Raw genomic sequence first — 17,912 nt, 5'->3', positions numbered from 1 at the left:
AAGACACCTCTGCACCCGTCGCCCCTGGGCCATGGAGAAGAGGACCAAAGTTGTCCGTACTTCCCCCAGCATCGTGTGGCCTGCGCCCCCCTGTGCAGCCCGACTGGCCTCCCAGTCCGAGCCAGCAGCCTCTTTACACGAAGATCGATCCCCATAGAGTAACATTTGGCACCCAACTCTGTTTTGCCCCTCTGCACCTGGTGCCCTGACCCTAGTGTTGCTCGTGGTGTTCGGCTGCTGCTGTCTTGGACCTTGCCCAGCACTCACCTTAACTCCTGGAGATTGGTCCCGTATGCCGATGAACTGTACCTGAATGCTGTATTGACTTTTCCTTCATTGCAGCTTATAAAAATTGCACTGTCGACTTTTTGAACTGAAAATAATTTCTATTTAAAAACTTACCTTAGCGATTTTCTTCTGGGGCCTAAACATATATAAAGAGGCATGTTTTTATAAATTGCGGTTTATCTTCCTATCGAGTCGTGTGTCACTTATTTACTATTGTGTGTATTTGTAGATGTCTTGTACTTCATTGATAAGCCTAAGGCTGCTCGACCACGCTACTCCCTAGAAGAGTACCTTGGGATTGCCATTGCAAGTCCTTGTTCACTTCTAAGGGAATCCCCGAACTCTTTGCACGATGTCTCATTTTGAGATGTCATATAAAGAGCCAGCTTCCTACAGTTATTACTATTATGCCTAGCCAACTCGTGGAACCACCCTTTGAGTTGATGAAGAGTGCAGGATTGAAATTCTTAACCTTAAAGATGGACTTTTTGGTGGTTCATGTTCCTATGACAAATGATTGAACTGCAAGGAGTCACAGTACAAAAGTCTTACTTTTAAATCCAGAAAGTTAGTTGTAATTGGAATAAACCCATACTTCATTCAATAGGTGGTCTCCCCCTTCCACATTAAGCAAACCATACATCTACCAGCTTTTTTCCAGCATCCAAATCTTGAGTAGAACAAGGTCTTCACACACTAGACGTCAGAGCTGTTACGTGCTAAATTTAGGAAACAAACACATCTAGAAAGAAACAGATTACAGTTTTGCTTGTTGTGCACAGGCCTAAGATGGCTCAGCAGTAAGCAAGGCAACTACAGCAAGATGGATGGTCCAGAAAATACAAAGATGCCATATGACATCAGGAGTTACCCAGGAAAGAAAATCCACAAGGTCATTCCACAAGAAGGGAGCAGCACTCAACTTCATCCTAATCGCTCCTTGACGAGTATGAGCCTCAGTAAACGTTAGGCTGATTTTTTTTCTACCACTTTTACTGAACTGTCATAATCTAGGAACTCGGATTTCCTGGGAATGGTGATGCTGCATATTTCTGCGTTTTGGAGCATCAGCCATTGCTAAGTGTTCGAAGACTCAGAGTGTAGTTCTTTTGGAACGTTAGCAGAAGAGTAATCAGAAAGGAAACATTGTTTGACTGTATGTTTCCAATGATGACCTATTTGACCTTTGGAGCAAGATGTCTGTATCTTCTTCTTCAATCTTTATTCCCTTTGAGTTTTCTAAGATTGGAGATTTCTACAATTTAATCTGACTTTTTGCCATTCCTGTATGCGCAGTTGCTTAGCCAACACAATGACTTTGACAGTAGGACTAAATAATTGCTACACATCACAGGCCTCAAATGAAGGCCATGGACTTTTAGCATATAAAATACCCAAACTTGGAATCAATTCATGTCAGTCGACTTTCAGGTCTGTCTTCTATAAGAGAGGAAGACAGTCACATAACTGAAAGTAAGCAGTTTTGTTTACTTAAAATGTGTAGACGATAATGAACAGTATATTTTATTGAAGCAATTTGCAGTTACTGTTATCTACTTATACATGCTATGTTTTGTTCACCTTCTTAGGTACATGTACTTCACTAACCTGCAAGAAAGGTCAGCAAAGATCGAGCGGGCTGCACTGGATGGTACAGAGCGTGAGGTGCTTGTACTCACAGGCTTGAGTAAACCCATCGCTCTTGCCCTAGACAACAAACTGGGCAAGCTCTACTGGGCAGATGCTGATCTGAGGCGCATTGAAAGCAGTGATCTCTCAGGTATATCTTGTCTACATCGCATGACTGTAAAAAGCCCATTTGCTCTCTTAAAGCACAGCTTTACTTGCCTTTGACTCCTTACAGCTGTTTGAGGGTATTGCAAAATAAATCTTAAATGGGGGAGCTGCAATGTACCACTTCCTAGTATTACATTTATTTCTGAATGTACGAATTATAATTTCCACATAGGATTTCCCTATTTGCCGAGGTAAAACTTCGGACAACAGAAACGAGCATCAATAGCTGCCGCCCAACACAGCACTCGTGGGGTTGCCCAGCAGCTATTGTTAAAGTGAAAACGCAATGCAAAAATAAACAAGCTATCGCCATTGCGCACAGGCAGACGCTTGTTGATATTTGCTTCGCGGCCGCCATTGCCACAGCCAAATGAACAAAAAAGAGTGCTTACTGACTAATGAAGGAGACTGTGTAACGCCGCAAGTAAAAGATCCAGTCCTGATGGGCGGTCACAAGAGGAGACTGGGCGGTAACAAGGACGGACTAAGAAGCCTCAATATCAATTGGAAGCCAGCATTTACCAAGGACAATGACACCAGTCAAAGTATGGGCGGGGCTTCCACTCCTAAAACATACCCTACTACAGCATGCCTCGCAGAGCGAGCAGTGCATGCGCTGCAATGCTAGGCTCGACCTAAAAATGGGGGTGGGTGCAAGCTTTCTTCAATGGGTTACATTGCTGTATACATCCCCCCGAGCCAGGATTAAGACGGGGGTAGAATCTCTAGGGCGTTCCATTGAAGAGGGGGACTAGGCAGAGCTGCCCCCTGTCTCCCCTCCTATTCGCAATGGCAATGGAACCTTTGGACCCGGCTTAAAGACTTGGGAATTACAGTGGGGGACACAGAACATGTGGTCTCCATGTATGCCGATGAAACACTGGTATATTGTAAACAACCTAGGTGGTCCATACATTATTAGACATGTAGTCGAGGTCTGGGAGACCACAGTTAGAAAGGTACATGTACAGGAAGCGCCCGTATTGGTGGTTCCGCCGTTTGCTAAGATTGCAAAATCCATGTCAATTCAGAGGTGGAAGACAGGGGGATGCCTGACAATGGGGGATATATATCAGAATAGTCAGTTTCTAAAGAGGGAGGAAGCAGTGGCGGTCTTTGAACTAGGTAGAGGGCAGTATCTTCAGTATGCAGTTTTTGTTACCGGTGGTTCTTCCGGAAATGCGGGCCGTAGTTCTCTAGCCACACTGGAGATTTTTGCATACTCCCCATACAACGCAGATGGGAGGAGACATTGAAGTCCCCACTGTCATAGAAAGAGTGGAGGAGAATGCACAAAACGGTGAAGCAGGGGTGCTCAAATGCACGTTTTAAATTAATACAATACACCTTCATGCCTCAAGCCTATCTCACCCCGAAAGTTCTGAGTAAAATATACACAGACCGATCCAGTAGGTGTACCAGATTTCAGTAGACACAGGTGGATTTTCTGCAGGTGGTGTGGACGTGTCCGAGAGTGGCAGAATTTTGGGATAAGGTAATGCAGCGCCTTAGAAAGGCCTCGGGATGGGCTCTACCTAGGGAGGTGAAGCCGATCCTACTGGGTCTTCTCCCATCACCAAAAAATAAGAAGCTCAGCAGGAAGTTTGTATTGCTGGGACTGATAATGGTAAAAAGACACATTGCGATTGAGTGGCCTGGGTCGACCTCTGCGAAGTGGGATAATTGTGTTAAAGATATGTGTGAGTGGGCAACAGCTGAAAGAGTAAGAATGAAACAAGTCCTTAAGGACGATAAATTAGAGGAGGCTCTATTGGCGTGGTCGGTGATAAGTGAACTGCAGTCCCCAGCAGAAGAACAGAGAGTAGGGTTGAGTGTACCCCCTGACATAGTATGAATAACTATAACCTACACGAAAAAGCAGACCGTGCATTATCTAGTTTTATAAGGTATTCCAAGCGTCGGGGGGGGGGGGGGGGGGGGGTGAGGCGGGGCGGGTTAGGGGGAAACATTGATTTATGTTATAATTGGTAAGCTAAGGTAATAAATTACAAGAAAAGGAGCCAGAGGGAATGGCCATAGCTGGAAATGTAAGGAAAGCAAGTCATTATTCCACAAAGGTAGTGAGAATGTATATATGTGAAATGCAAACGCTCCCTCTCGTTACAACGTCATTGTTAATATTTCTGACAATAATACTGTATATATGATGTTTCTATAAAATACCAATAAAGTAAAAAAAAAAAAAAGAGGGTACTGTTAAGCATTTGTTGTACACACTCAAAGACTGGACGCAGACCAATTTTGTTTGTATAAAAATATTGTTTTTATTTCTAGAGCCAAGCCTAGCACAGGTAAGTGAAGTAAATATCTGAAAGAGACACGTTACTGATGGATACCTTACCTTAGAATATCCCCAGGCGTCAGACTGGATCCAGAAAGTTTTGCTAGCAGTACCCCTGTATGTCAGTAGGTGGCGTTATGTGGCTCCTCGTCCGTCGCTGGCGGCGTAAGCGCCGAGATGTCGTCACGGAGACTACTTAGGCGCCACCCATGCGCGCTGGCGTTAGTTCTTTCTTTTTCCGCGCCAGCAAGCACGGATCCTATTAGAGCACGTACCTTGGTCACTTTTTGACTACTCTTTTGAGACTTTTTGTCTCCCCTTTTTTCTCCTGGTGCACGTAGGGATGCCTGGGTTTAAGTCTTGTATTTGTATTTTGTTCTTATAGAGCGCTACTGTCACCCAACGGGTATCCTGGCGCTAGACTGAGATGGTAAAGAGACTTGTGGGGCCTGCCGTCGCAATATGACGGTGGCGGACCCCCACCATGTCTGCCTCTACTGCCTGGAGACCAGCCACGACTCCCGGTCCTGCCGGGATTGTCGGGCCATGGCCCCGAAGGCCTTGAGGAAGCGGCGCCGTAAGCTGCTGGAGGCCCGGCACTCGTCCCCGTGCCGTTCCATATCCTGGGACCGCAGTCGTCGTTCCTCAGGCTCCAAGTCTTCGCCCTCGGACTACGGTAAGCGACGTCATAAAAAGAAGTCGAAGCGTGTTCGCTCTCCGACGTCCCCCCGTCGGTCCTCGGATGCGCACGAGGGGGACAGGGGCTCTGCCCCTGCGGCTCCTCTGGAGCCTGGGAGTCCCGCGGCCTATTCGCCTTACCCGGGTCTGTCGGCGACTCTCGAACAGGTGCAAGAGTTTCTTGCCACCATGGACCGCCTTTTTAGGCGTCTGACTCCCGCCGGCGCGCCTTTGGGCCCCGCGGTCCTGTGTCCAGATCCTGTTGGGCCGTCGGCGGATCCATCTTCGGCGCCACAGGATCCTGCGCCGTTGGCTCCGGCCCCGCCGTCACGTGGTCCGGCGCCAACGCTGCCCTCAGATCTGCCTCCGGCGCCGCATTGGGTGCCGTTCGTTCAGCCCTTGGCCCGGTTCCAGCACCATTTTGTTCCTGCCTGGGATCCGCATTGGGAGACGGTGCCGGCCCGGCCCCGGCTGGCGCCATTCATGGTGCCGTTTCAGACACCGTATGTTTCTTCTCCAGCTCTGCCGCCGCGGCAGATTTCTCCTGCAACTGAGGTGGAGGAGGACTGGGAGGGGTCCAAGGACCCGCCTACCCGTCAGTGTGACTCCGAGCAGGACTGGGTGGACAACTTGGAGGGCGCCGGTGACCTCGATGTCTCCTCTGACCCGGGGTTTGCCTCTCCTCCCCCTACTATGAAGGAGGGCGCTTCCTACACGATGGTGCTCCGTCGGGCGGCTGAGGTCCTCAATCTCGACCTCCCTACGGTGGCCCTCAAGACTAATCTCCTCACTGAGGTGCTCCAGACGGCGTCAACTTCGTCGGAGCCCCTGCTTCACTTACAGGACACCCTCACTGATGCCTTGTTGGGCACTTGGTCGAGACCGGCCACAGGGGCCCCTGTGGATAAGAATGTTGCCGGGCTTCACCGCCCAGCGCCTGGTGACCCCGCGTTTCTGACCACTCATCCTATGCCTGAGAGCCTGGTCATACAAGCCTCGATGTCGCAGAGTGCCTTTCCCACGGCTCCGCCGGATAAGGACTCTAAGAAGCTCGAACAGTTCGGAAAGCGGTTGTTCTCTTCGGCCAGCTTGGGGCGGCTGTCAGTGAAGACCGCCTGCTTATTGGGCCGCTATTTCCACTCTGTGTGGGATACATCCTTCTCGGGCATCCCTACCGAATGTTATTTTGTAAGCAAAAAAATTGCCCTATGGGCCGTGTCTTTGACACAGTCCATAGATCTTGCTTCTTTCCCCTTGACCATTACTCTGAGGCTCAAGGGCTCTGCTTCTGAATGTGACCCTGCTGGCCTCCCTGCCACTCCTCAACTCACTTGTAAGGTTCTTGCATGTCTAAGTGGATGGTATCTATGCGGACCGATGTGCCCATGCTTTTGTAATTTTATAAAAACAGTTCTCTGCTTTTTGTTAAAAGAAGGAAAATCCCTGAATAGTTTTTGGTGTCGCGAAAGCCCAAGCAACAACTAAAGACGACTTTAAATTCTATATTTATCATGTCACATTTGCTGGACTTCTGAGACAGAGGTAAAATGTCAGGGTATGTCTTCTGACTAATTGCTGCTTTTTTATTTTTATTTAACATGGGAATTAGTGTTTACAAACGCATCTGAATTTGCAATCAGAGAAAGTAAAGTGAATTATGTGACCGTTTTGCTTGGCTACAGGAGAGTGAAAGAAAAGGCTGTAGGATGTCACTTTTTGTAACACAACAAAAAGTAAATACCAGTAAATAACCTGTACACATTCAGCATTTCCGAAAACAAAAATGAGGTACATTTTTTTTGTAATTTCGAAGTGGGATGGAAATAAAGATTTTAATAATGTCAAAACAAATCAAGACACTTTACTTGGTGGTGCACAAATTATAACTATTTACTGAAACTTGGTTTCCACACACTACTTGTGTGAAGTATAGTTTTATCATTAATAGACTGTATGTCTATGCAAATTTAGTGTCCATTTCAGTGGAAAATGTGCTGTCTTAAAATGATAGTGATTCTTTAGTTAAGTTCAAAAATCAACTTCCTCATGTTCATTAAAGCAGTGTGGGTTGTGAATGTTTATCTTATAAAAGTTTGGTCGTAGTCAAATGTTCAGGAACCACTGCAGTGTATGAAAGTGAAATCGGAGGGCAAGAGGGTTTCGTGCTGTAAAGCAGAGGGCAGTACTGAGAGCTGTTGAAGAAATAGGCTTCCTCACCACAGTGCTTGCTTTCTGAGAGAAATGTAAGCGTTTGTAATTAATCGCCAAATGTTAAGTACTTGGGAGCTGTTATCCGCTTTAATTGATGGGAGTCACTTGACGTTTTATGATAAAGATTTATTCTTTTTGAAAGGCTACATAAGGGTATTGCATTCTGGCTAGTGTCTTGCGGAGCCCATTCCGCAGAAGGTAGTCTTCAAAATCTAACTCATCCCAGTGGGGTGCACAAAAAGAAGTTGTAGAAATGTTCTTAGCCTTCTCCAAGTCGAACCTGTGCTTTTACGACACGCTCTGGCACACCACTGATGGAGAGCTGGTGGCTGAATCTGCTCTGTGCCTCCCCGAGATTTGTCAAAGCGACCCTTCCACAACTCTGGTGCCTTTGCCCAACTCAGGGATTTTTGCAAAACCATGCACTTCATCTTTGGACCACAGACTCCCTCTGGCTTGCCTTCGTGCTCTTTGGAGCCGAGAGGTGCCCCAAATGGGTTACCGCCTGCGGTTCCACCACTGACATCAGCTGGGGACTTTGGATCCGTTCCCGTACTGACTCCAGTGTTGAATCCCACATCAGAACCAGCTCTACCAATGTCATCTGCACTGGTTGGCGTCAACCAGACCGCGCCAGCTGTATTGGTTCCGACACGCTGCCTCTGTCCTTTAACAGACGCACTAGACATTCCAACTTTGCAGATGATGATGAGAGCTATGGATTTCCCAGCCCAGCTGACGAGCTTGCCCAACCCTACCATGATGACAATGGAGCCTGGAGATGCCAATTGACTTGGCATGTCTCCAGATACGGTCTTGGTCTCGAAGGCACATCCTTCACCATGTTGATAGGAAGGGCAACGGAGGTCTTCGACCTGCAGCTTCCCTGTCGATGGCAAGACTAACCTCCTGACTGAGGTGCTAAATCCAAGCCTAGGGTCTGAAGAGACCCTTACTCCCCTTTAATAAAGCCCTCAAGGACCTTCTTCTTGAACTGGACTAAAGCCTGCATGGGTGCCCATACACTGGATGATTTCCCACTGCCCTGCACCTGGGGAGCCTGCCTTCCACACCCAGCACCCCTCCCCGAGAGCCTGGAGGCACAGGACTCTGTTGCCAAAAGTCATCCGTATCATGTTCCCTACCACTCTACCCTTTCACTTTCAGGCAGAGGATTTTTTTCATCCACTTGCCTAGCTTTGCGGTCAGAGTACCACATGCCTCATGGACTGGTGCACACACACACACACACTTTGTGGGACTCGGTTGTGCAAAGGCTGCCATTGGTCCTGGAGGATGCCTGGGCCATATTGAACGAGGCCCTGTTGGACAACCGGTGCACAGCAAAGTTCACCATTTGGTATGGACTGGACACCACTGACTTGCTAGGCAAGACCATGTTGCCTCCATGGTGACACTCTGCCCTCACACCTGGCTGAGATCAACAGGCTTATCAGGGATGCTCAGTCTTCTCTGATAGACATGTCCTTCGATGGCGCCTGCCTGTTTGGTGACATTGACGATACAGCGCTTAAGATCTTCAAGGAGAGTCTGGTCTCTTTTCAAAATGCAGTGGAGGTTCAAAGACCCCACCCCCTTTAAAACCTCCACCTCTTATTAGCATACCCAGGGACAGTATGCCTCTCCCAAGGGATATTTTTAAGAATCATACAGGGTAAACAACTCAAGAGGCAATGGCAAGGAAAGTTCCCAAAAGGGGGCTACACCTGCCTGTAAAAGTACCCCTTTTTGCATGGTTCTCCCCCCCACCCCCCACCTTTTTGCCTGATGTTGATGCTCTTTGACTGTGTGGCCCAGGTTCCTGCCAACCAGGTACCCAGTGCCTATGTTCTTTCCCTAAATCTGTACTGTTGCACACCCAAATTGACAACTCTCTGGACGCATGTAAGTACCTTGTAAAAGGTACAATGGGTACCAAGGGCACTGTGACCAGGGAGGCCTCAAAGGGCTGCAGCACATATTGCGCCACCCTTAGAGAAAACACACACACACACACCCACACACCCACACACCCCCACCCCCACACCCACACCCACCCACACACCCCCACACACGCACCCCCACCCACACACCCCATCCCACACACACCCCATCCCACACACACCCCCATCCCACACACACCCCATCCCACACACACCCCCATCCCACACACACCCCCATCCCACACACACCCCCATCCCACACACACCCCCATCCCACACACACCCCCATCCCACACACACCCCCATCCCACACACACCCCCATCCCACACACACCCCCATCCCACACACACACACCCCCACACACACACCCACACCCACCCACACACCCCCACACACGCACCCCCACCCACACACCCCATCCCACACACACCCCCATCCCACACACCCCCATCCCACACACCCCCATCCCACACACCCCCATCCCACACACCCCCATCCCACACTCACCCATCCCACACACACCCCCATCCACACACCCACACACACACACCCACACACACACACACACACACCTCAACACACACCTCAACACACACCCCCACACACACACACACACACACACACCCCCACACACACACCCCCACACACACCCCCACCCCCACACACACACACCCCCACCCCCACACACCCCCACACACACATTCACACCCCACACACACATTCACACCCCACACACACACACCCCAACACCCACCACCCCCCCAACACCCACCACCCCCCAACACCCACCACCCCCCAACACCCACCACCCCCCAACACCCACCACCCCCCAACACCACACCCCCTGCCCCCCCACACACCCCCACACACATACCCCCACACCCACCCCCACACCCACCCCCACACCCACCCCCACACCCACCCCCACACCCACACCCACCCCCACCCCACACCCACCCCACACACACCCCACCCCCACACACACCCCCACACACACCCCCACACACACCCCCACACACACCCCCACACACACCCCCACACACACCCCCACACACACCCCACACACCCCCCACACACACCCCCCCCACACACACCCCCCCCACACACACCCCCCCCACACACACCCCCCCCACACACACCCCACACACACACACCCCACACACACACCCCACACACACACACCCCACACACACACACCCCACACACACAGCCCCACACACACACAGCCCCACACACACACAGCCCCACACACACACAGCCCCACACACACACAGCCCCACACACACACAGCCCCACACACACAGCCCCACACACACACACCCACACACACACACACACCACACACACACACACCACACACACACACACCCACCCCCCCCACACACACACCCCTCCACACACACACACACACATCCCACACACACACACCCACAGCCCCCCCCCCACACACACACACACCCCACACACCCAAACCCACACCCCCCCCCACACACACACCCCACACACACACCCTTAGAGAAACAACCTGACTAGTGACATGGCTGCTCGCCAACTGCCACCCCAGACACTTTTCTGGACCCCTGGGTCGAAAGCCTCCCGCCCCCTGGGTTCTGAAACAAAGCACATCCTGGGCACCAGCTTCAAAGGCTTGCTGCCTTTGTGAGCTGCCTCAACCATTTGCTGCTCTCAACAACTGTCCGCCACCGGTTCTGACCCCCACTGGGGGCAGAAGAATCAACGGGAAAACCAGGCTAGGAGGAGAGATGTGCCCACCTTTGCCAACCCCACCCCTCAGGTGGAGGAGGCGAGGTGAAGCACAACTCTCTCCCCGCCATCTTGAAGATCGTGGACCCAGTCAACCAGAGTGAGGCTTATGCCCCCCTCCTACTAGGGGTGTTGTCTCGTCGTGGAGGAAGACACTAACTGCTTTGACCACAGCCCTACCGGCCTGTCGACCCTCGAACCTGCTCCTGCTAAATCCCGGCACCTCCTGTGGCCAGCAACCTCACAAACCCTGGAGGACCTGGCTACCTTGTGACTCTGTTCAAATGAATAAAAAAGGGCCCCCTGTACAATAGTTGTGTAATTCCTAGGGCAGGGTACTATAAAGTAAGGTATAAATCCCTAGGCAAAATAGTTCAGATGTCTGCAGTCAAGTGATATACATATGCCCAATTAGTGCATTTTAATTCTCAAAGAAATTGGAGTGCAACATTATATAAATTCAACTAACACTTACTAAATTTAAAAACATTCATTTAATGACATATTAAAAAACATTTCATAATACAAGGTAAAATACAATTGTAAAGATTTTAAAACATTACACTTTTATCACTAAGCATGATAACTACAGTTACATAAGTACATATTCTTTAGTGGCTGACGAGTAGATTCTTTTTCGACGCGCGTTTCGACGTAAACCTGCGTCTTCATCAGGAGAGGCCACACGTTAACCTACAACATAATGTGATAATTACACTCCAATCGTTGATGTTTTATAGATAGACTTATTTTGGACCTTCACCATCACCTCTGTGAATCAATTTATCCGGTTGTTGTGATTCTAACGTTATAATTTTCAAATAATACATTTACTCTTTTATCAACAATGGAAGTTTTAGAGTAATGTCTGCATTATATAGCACTTTTATATGTCGTATCTCTTGGGAGTATATCTCAAGAGAATACTTCTAGTTCTTATTTTCTTGTTATGAATTGTGTCAATAATGCTATATGCTTACTTTGTTTATATCTTCTATAAGTTTCCAATGGTCAAACAACGTTATTTCTTTTGCTTTACTGTCACGCTTTTTTTGAGGGTGATTACTCGTGCTAAAAGACAATAATATTTATTTAAGTCAAAAATGTATCTCCTTCGCTTGTTTGAAGACGTTGACAATTCCATTTATTACTTACAATAGTTTGTTCTCTAGATTTAGAAATTCCTTCTTTTTTATATCATGATAAAGGGTGTGATTCGAAGTATTCTAAAATGGAGAGACAAAAAATAAATATACATGGTAATGCTTAATTCTCCAGTCAGATTTAATTTATATTCTGTTCAAGGTTTTATCTTGAATTTACCTAATATAACATATTCCGTCTTTCAATGATATGAGAATAACGATGAGAGCGACGGTCTTTTTTAGGCAGTTGTCATCATATAGGTTTAGCTGAAATTAAAATGCGATATACAATCAGGTGATTGCTGTTTTACTTTTCAGTTTTTTGTTAATTAAATAACCTCGCAATCTATGGAAGTAGATTTCAGTCCTCGTGTTAAATGTATCTTGACTATTATACATATCTACAACCTTTGTCTCATTTAGTCTAAATTAATTTTAACATTGTTTTTAGATATAGACCTCTAAGTAAATTCTAATTAATAGATTATATTGTTGAAAAACCTCCTTCTTCTGGACCTTATGGGTCGTCTTAGTTGGACTAGTAGTTGTAGATTCATTTACCTTCAGATATTCTTATCGATGTATATACCGGCGGCGTCTCTGCGTCCTACTCGGTCTGTTGCGGTACGTTCTATACTTCTTTTTTCTCCGTGTTATTTAAACAAGTCATTAGGTGTGAGTTCTGTGTTCTCATTGGTTAACAGTTGTATCTAAGGTCCTATTCTCTACCTTGTGACTCTGAGCATCTGGGACTCCCAAAGCAAGTATCTAACCCCTGGCATCATCCAGAAACCGTGAACCCTGCACACTCTGCACCCGCCAAGCCTGTCCTGTGCTGGAGTGAACAAAGACCCCGAGGACGTTACCCCGGCGACTGTGACGCCGAATCCGGCACCCAAGGACCCACCTCGACGCTCCTGACGGCGCCTGAGAACCAGGGACCCCCCCCAACCGCGATCAACAGAGGGTACAATTTCCCAACACCAAAAGGCACCCCTGCACCCGGCGCCCTGCGGCCCCCTGTGCCCGACTCCTGGGTACCTACCTATCCTCCAACTACCCAACTTACCTCTCGAAGTGGTGGTCACACCTGAAGAATCTTTGTCCTCGAGCTTGCAGCCTTTGTTCGTCCTTGAGCTTTTCCATTGCAATCCATTGAGCGCCCGAAGGCTCAAAAGCACCCTGCACCCAGCCGCCCGAGTGGCCCTGGCAGTGCAACTTCTACTCCTACCTACTTCCCCATTTGCCCTGAGCAAGTGACCAGGAGCACAGCTCCCACAGCCGCGTGGCCTGCCAGTCAGCAGCCACCAACCAAGGGCCCCCTGCCTCCCATAGGATAACATTGGGCCTAACTCACTCTGCACCCGGCTGCCCCTGTGCCGCTGAGGGTGTAACAACTGTACTTACCTGACCCTGGGAGACCCCTGAGTCTATGCCCAGAAGCTTAACTCTGCCAGTCGAGTACTTACCCAAAAGCTGATAACTCACTTTTCTTCAATAGGGTAACATTGACTGGTTTCTCTTGAAATTTCTTCAAGTGTGGAGTTTCTAAACTTGAAAATATTCACCTAAAATCAACCGAGTAACGAAAACGTAAATACTTACCTGCTATTAGGAGAGATCCCAGTGCAGGATCTTGGTGCCCAGTACTGACCCTGAAAAGAACTCACAACCGTACTAACCACTAACTTTTCCTAACTTTTCTTCCATAGGACACCATTGACTGTTTTTCTGTGAAATTTCTTCTAAGTGTCGATTTTGCAAACTTATACATATTAGTTAAAAATCGCCTGTATAACTTAAATGCAGTTTCTCATCTGCTTACAGGTGGTAACACTAGTGCTGGATCCAGGATCCAACATTGACCTAGAAAAAGTAACCATAACCCCACTTACCTGCCAAGTGAATTTCCTCCTATAGGATAACACTGGTAATTTGATTAGAAAACGTTTTTAAGTGTCAACTTTTAAAATAGCAAAATATTGCTTAAAATTCACAACAGTAACTAAAACGTATTTACTCATTTGTTTCCAAGAACTGTCCCACGACTGAATCTAGGATCCAGTCCTGGAGTTAGAAAAGTAATCAATTGCATATAACTTAAAATTCCCATTGAGCTCAATGTTTTATTGTGTTTGAAATTGTGTTGCCTATTGCAACAAACTGTAACTATTACATGCAAAAGTCAATTGCCTATTGCAAAGTATTTAACTAAAGCATCTCATTCTGAGAAAGTATATTTTGATACCTATTGTTGGTTCTAAAATAAAACAACCATATATTTGTATATACAAACCATTGGCCTAGAATTCAGTTATTGAGTGTGTGAGACCATTTGCTGACTGAGTGTCACAAATGCTTTACACACTGTCCTCTGATACTGCCTTACTGCTCGACCAAGCTCCCACTTTAGAGACTAAGGTTATATCTAACTTTAGCCTCTGCCAAACCACTGGGGACTGTGGACTCTATGCACACTGTACCTATTTGGGAACAGTATATACAGAGCCACTTTCTCACAACACCCTCCCACAACCCCCGACCTCCCCCCCCCCCCCGTACCGCGACCAGAGCGGGTACGAAAATCCAACATCCAAAGGCACCCCTGCACACGTCGCCCCACGGCCTTGTGTGCCCAACCCAGTGGTGCCTAAACATCCCTCTACATCCCAACTTACCCCTCGAAGTGGTGGTTACTCCTGGAAGATCTTTGTCCCCGAGCCTGCAGTGTTTCTTTGTCCCGGAGAATCTCCTTTGAACTCAACCCGACCTCAAAACTGCACCCTGCACTCAGCTGCCCTAGCGCCGCTGAGGGTGCCCCTTTGGTGCTAACTTGGTCCCCATCTTGCCCTGAGCTTAACCCTAGGAGCTTTGCTCCCACAACCCTGTGGCGTGCTTGCCAGCAGCCACCAACCAGAGTCCCCCTATCCGCCATAGGATCACATTGTCTCAAGACTCTGCACCCGGCCGCCATAGTGCTACTGGGGGTGCAACAACAGTGCATCACTGACCCTGGGAGACCCCTGAGCCTAACCCCAGAACCCTAACTCAAAAGACCGATTACTTACCTTGAACCTGATTACTAATTTTTCCTCATAGGATAACATTGACACTTTTTCTCCGAAAAAGTTTCTAAGTGTCGACTTTTGAAAACTGCAAATATTCCTTAAAAATTACCCGATTAACCAAAACGCATTTACTCATCTGTTTTCAGGAAATGTCCCAGGGCTGAATCTAGGATCCAGTCCTGCGTTAGCAAAAGCAACCTGAAAAGTAATTAACTGCATTTTACTTAAAAAGCCCATTCAATTGAATGTACTATACCTGCAATGTGTTGAAAACTGCTTTCTTAAAACTGTAACCAAAACCAGTACAAGTTATACTGCAATTCTGAACTGTGTTCAAACAAGTAAATTACTACTGCAAAGTATTTATATGCTTACCTGTACCAGGCTTGCTTGTTTCTAGAAATAAAACAGTATATTTTTGTATACAAAACAATTGGCCTAGAGTTCAGTTCTTGAGTGTGTGAGACCATTTGCTGACTGAGTGTGTACATCAACTGCTTTATACTGTCCTCTGATACTGCCTTACTGCTCGACCAAGCTACCACTTTGGAGAGTAAGGTTCTATCAAACTTTAACCTCTGCCAAACCTCTGGAGACTCTTGGACTCACACACTGTACCTCACTTTGGTGCAGTATATATAGAGGCAGTTTCTTACAAACTGAAGCTAAATAACCAAAACGCTTTTACTTACCTGTTTACGGGAAATGTCCCAGTGCAATATCCAGGTGTACTGCACTGTTAGAAAAGTAATCTGTAAAGTAATCTACTTGACATTCTACTAAAAAGCCTATACAAAGTATATTTACAGTACATCAAAGGCATTGCATTACCAGTAACTCAACTGTAATCAAACCAAAGTGCATATACAATTGCAATTCAAACTGTTGACAAACTGCTTTACTACTGTAAAGTATTTATTGCTCACCTGTGTCAGGATTGCTTGGTTCTAGAAAATAAAATAACTAAAATAATATTTTTATACAAAACCAGTTGGTCTGAAGTTCAGTCTTTGAGTGTGTGATATCATTTGCTGATTGAGTGTGTACAACAAATGCTTAATACTACCCTCTGATACAGCTTTACTGCTCGACCACACTACCATAAGTAGAGAGTAAGGTGATATCTACTTTTACCTCTGCCTACCTTTGGGGTTCCATTGGACTCTGTGCACACTATACATTACTTTGGTTTAGTATATACAGAGCCAGCTTCCTACAGGTGCGATCTACTTTTACCTCTGCCTACCTTTGGGGTTCCTCTGGACTCTGTACACACTATACCTCAGTTGGGTATAGTATATACAGTGCCAGCTTCCTACACTTACTGCTCACCCACATTACCACAAATAGAGAGTAAGGTGCTATCTAATGTTACCTCTTCCTACCTTTGGGGTTCCACTGGACTCTGTGCACACTATACCTCATTTTGGTATAGTATATACATAGCCAGCTTCCTACACTCACCTATAGTATAGTGCACCCTTCCTTAGGGCTGTGAGTCCTGCTAGAGAGGTGACTTACCTATGCTGCCATGGCACCCAGACAGTGTGTCTTGTCGACTTTGTTGTTTTCTCCCTCACAGGGGCATGCAGACTGCAAGGACAGTGACATGGTCCCAGGGAGGGGGGTAACAGTGTACCCTCTTCAGCTCTCAAGCAGTAGGTACCCAGGTTACCAGTTACTAGGGACTTACAGGGGGCAGAAGTACCAATTAGGAGTTTGTTTTAGGGAAGAAGCACTGGCGCAGGGCACCTGCTTGGCAGGGGCCCTGTGCACCATATGTGAAACCACATCAAAACCAGGCAAAAGTGGAGGGCTAACCATGCAAAAGAGGCACTTTATCACATATATGCTTCTTTCCTTTTTATGCTTAGTACTAAGAGTAACAGTTTACTTTATTTGCTGTTTATTTTTGTCTGAAGTATTTATGATCGCTTTGGAGCAAGTGATTTTTAGTAGACTAGGAGCTAACTAGCTTTACTTTGTTCCAGTGGTGTGTGCATCCTTGAGTCAGGTGTCATTCAGAAATGTAAATGATATGCTACTTTACTGAGCTTTTAAACATTCACACGTGAAGGGCCTAGGGTTTTGTCCTTCACATGGTGGCCAATGGAGAGTTTCAGGTTGTGTCCTTGCATTCGAACAAATTCCTGCATCTGCATGACTTAGCAATTGGCCTTTGGAATGTATACGCCTGACATACTCCTAATGTGTGGACTCTGAATGCTTTTGTTCGGAAGGATGAGGGGTGGAGCAAATGTTGATAGGGTTCTGTTTGAGTATATATGATATGATGTATGATAAAGGCGGCCTTTGCCATATCTTGAGAGGAGCAGCAGGCTAGTTGTGGTATTCCACATCATTAAGACAACGCTAAGAAATCGCTTGAATAGCACTTATCAGTTCGTTAATTGGTGAAGGGACCAGAATACTTACTTCAGTTTGTTGTTGTTAATGTAGTATTTGTTGTGATCTTGTCGCTGCTAGCCTAGATGTAGCACTCTATAAACCAACATTTCTTCTACAGTATATATCCAATTGTCTTGTGTTGTTAGTCTCAACTGTGCCAACAATTTACTACAAAAAATCCTGTTGAGAGAATGCTTGAGGGTTTTGCAACCCTCTTATTGTGTAGGCATACTTCCAAGTACATGAGCCCTACCACTACTTGCATATCACATCACATGTATTAGCTTCTCTGGCCCTTTCTTCTTG

The 17,912-nt window shown here is 47.1% G+C and overlaps 1 protein-coding gene across 1 annotated transcript in view; it reads left to right on the top strand.

The window, feature by feature from the left end:
• The window catches only part of LRP6 (LDL receptor related protein 6), an 880,431-nt gene that overhangs the window by 661,099 nt on the left and 201,420 nt on the right, over nucleotides 1-17,912 (top strand). The window contains exon 15 of the mRNA XM_085652091.1: nucleotides 1,878-2,068. Coding sequence (XP_085508217.1) covers nucleotides 1,878-2,068 — 191 coding nt within the window. The remainder of the gene's footprint in view (nucleotides 1-1,877; nucleotides 2,069-17,912) is intronic.

The sequence above is a fragment of the Triturus cristatus genome, chromosome 4_1 (assembly GCF_964204655.1).
Source record: "Triturus cristatus chromosome 4_1, aTriCri1.1, whole genome shotgun sequence".
NCBI classification, from domain to species: domain Eukaryota; kingdom Metazoa; phylum Chordata; class Amphibia; order Caudata; family Salamandridae; genus Triturus; species Triturus cristatus.
This window is presented reverse-complemented; position numbering and strand designations above follow the sequence as displayed.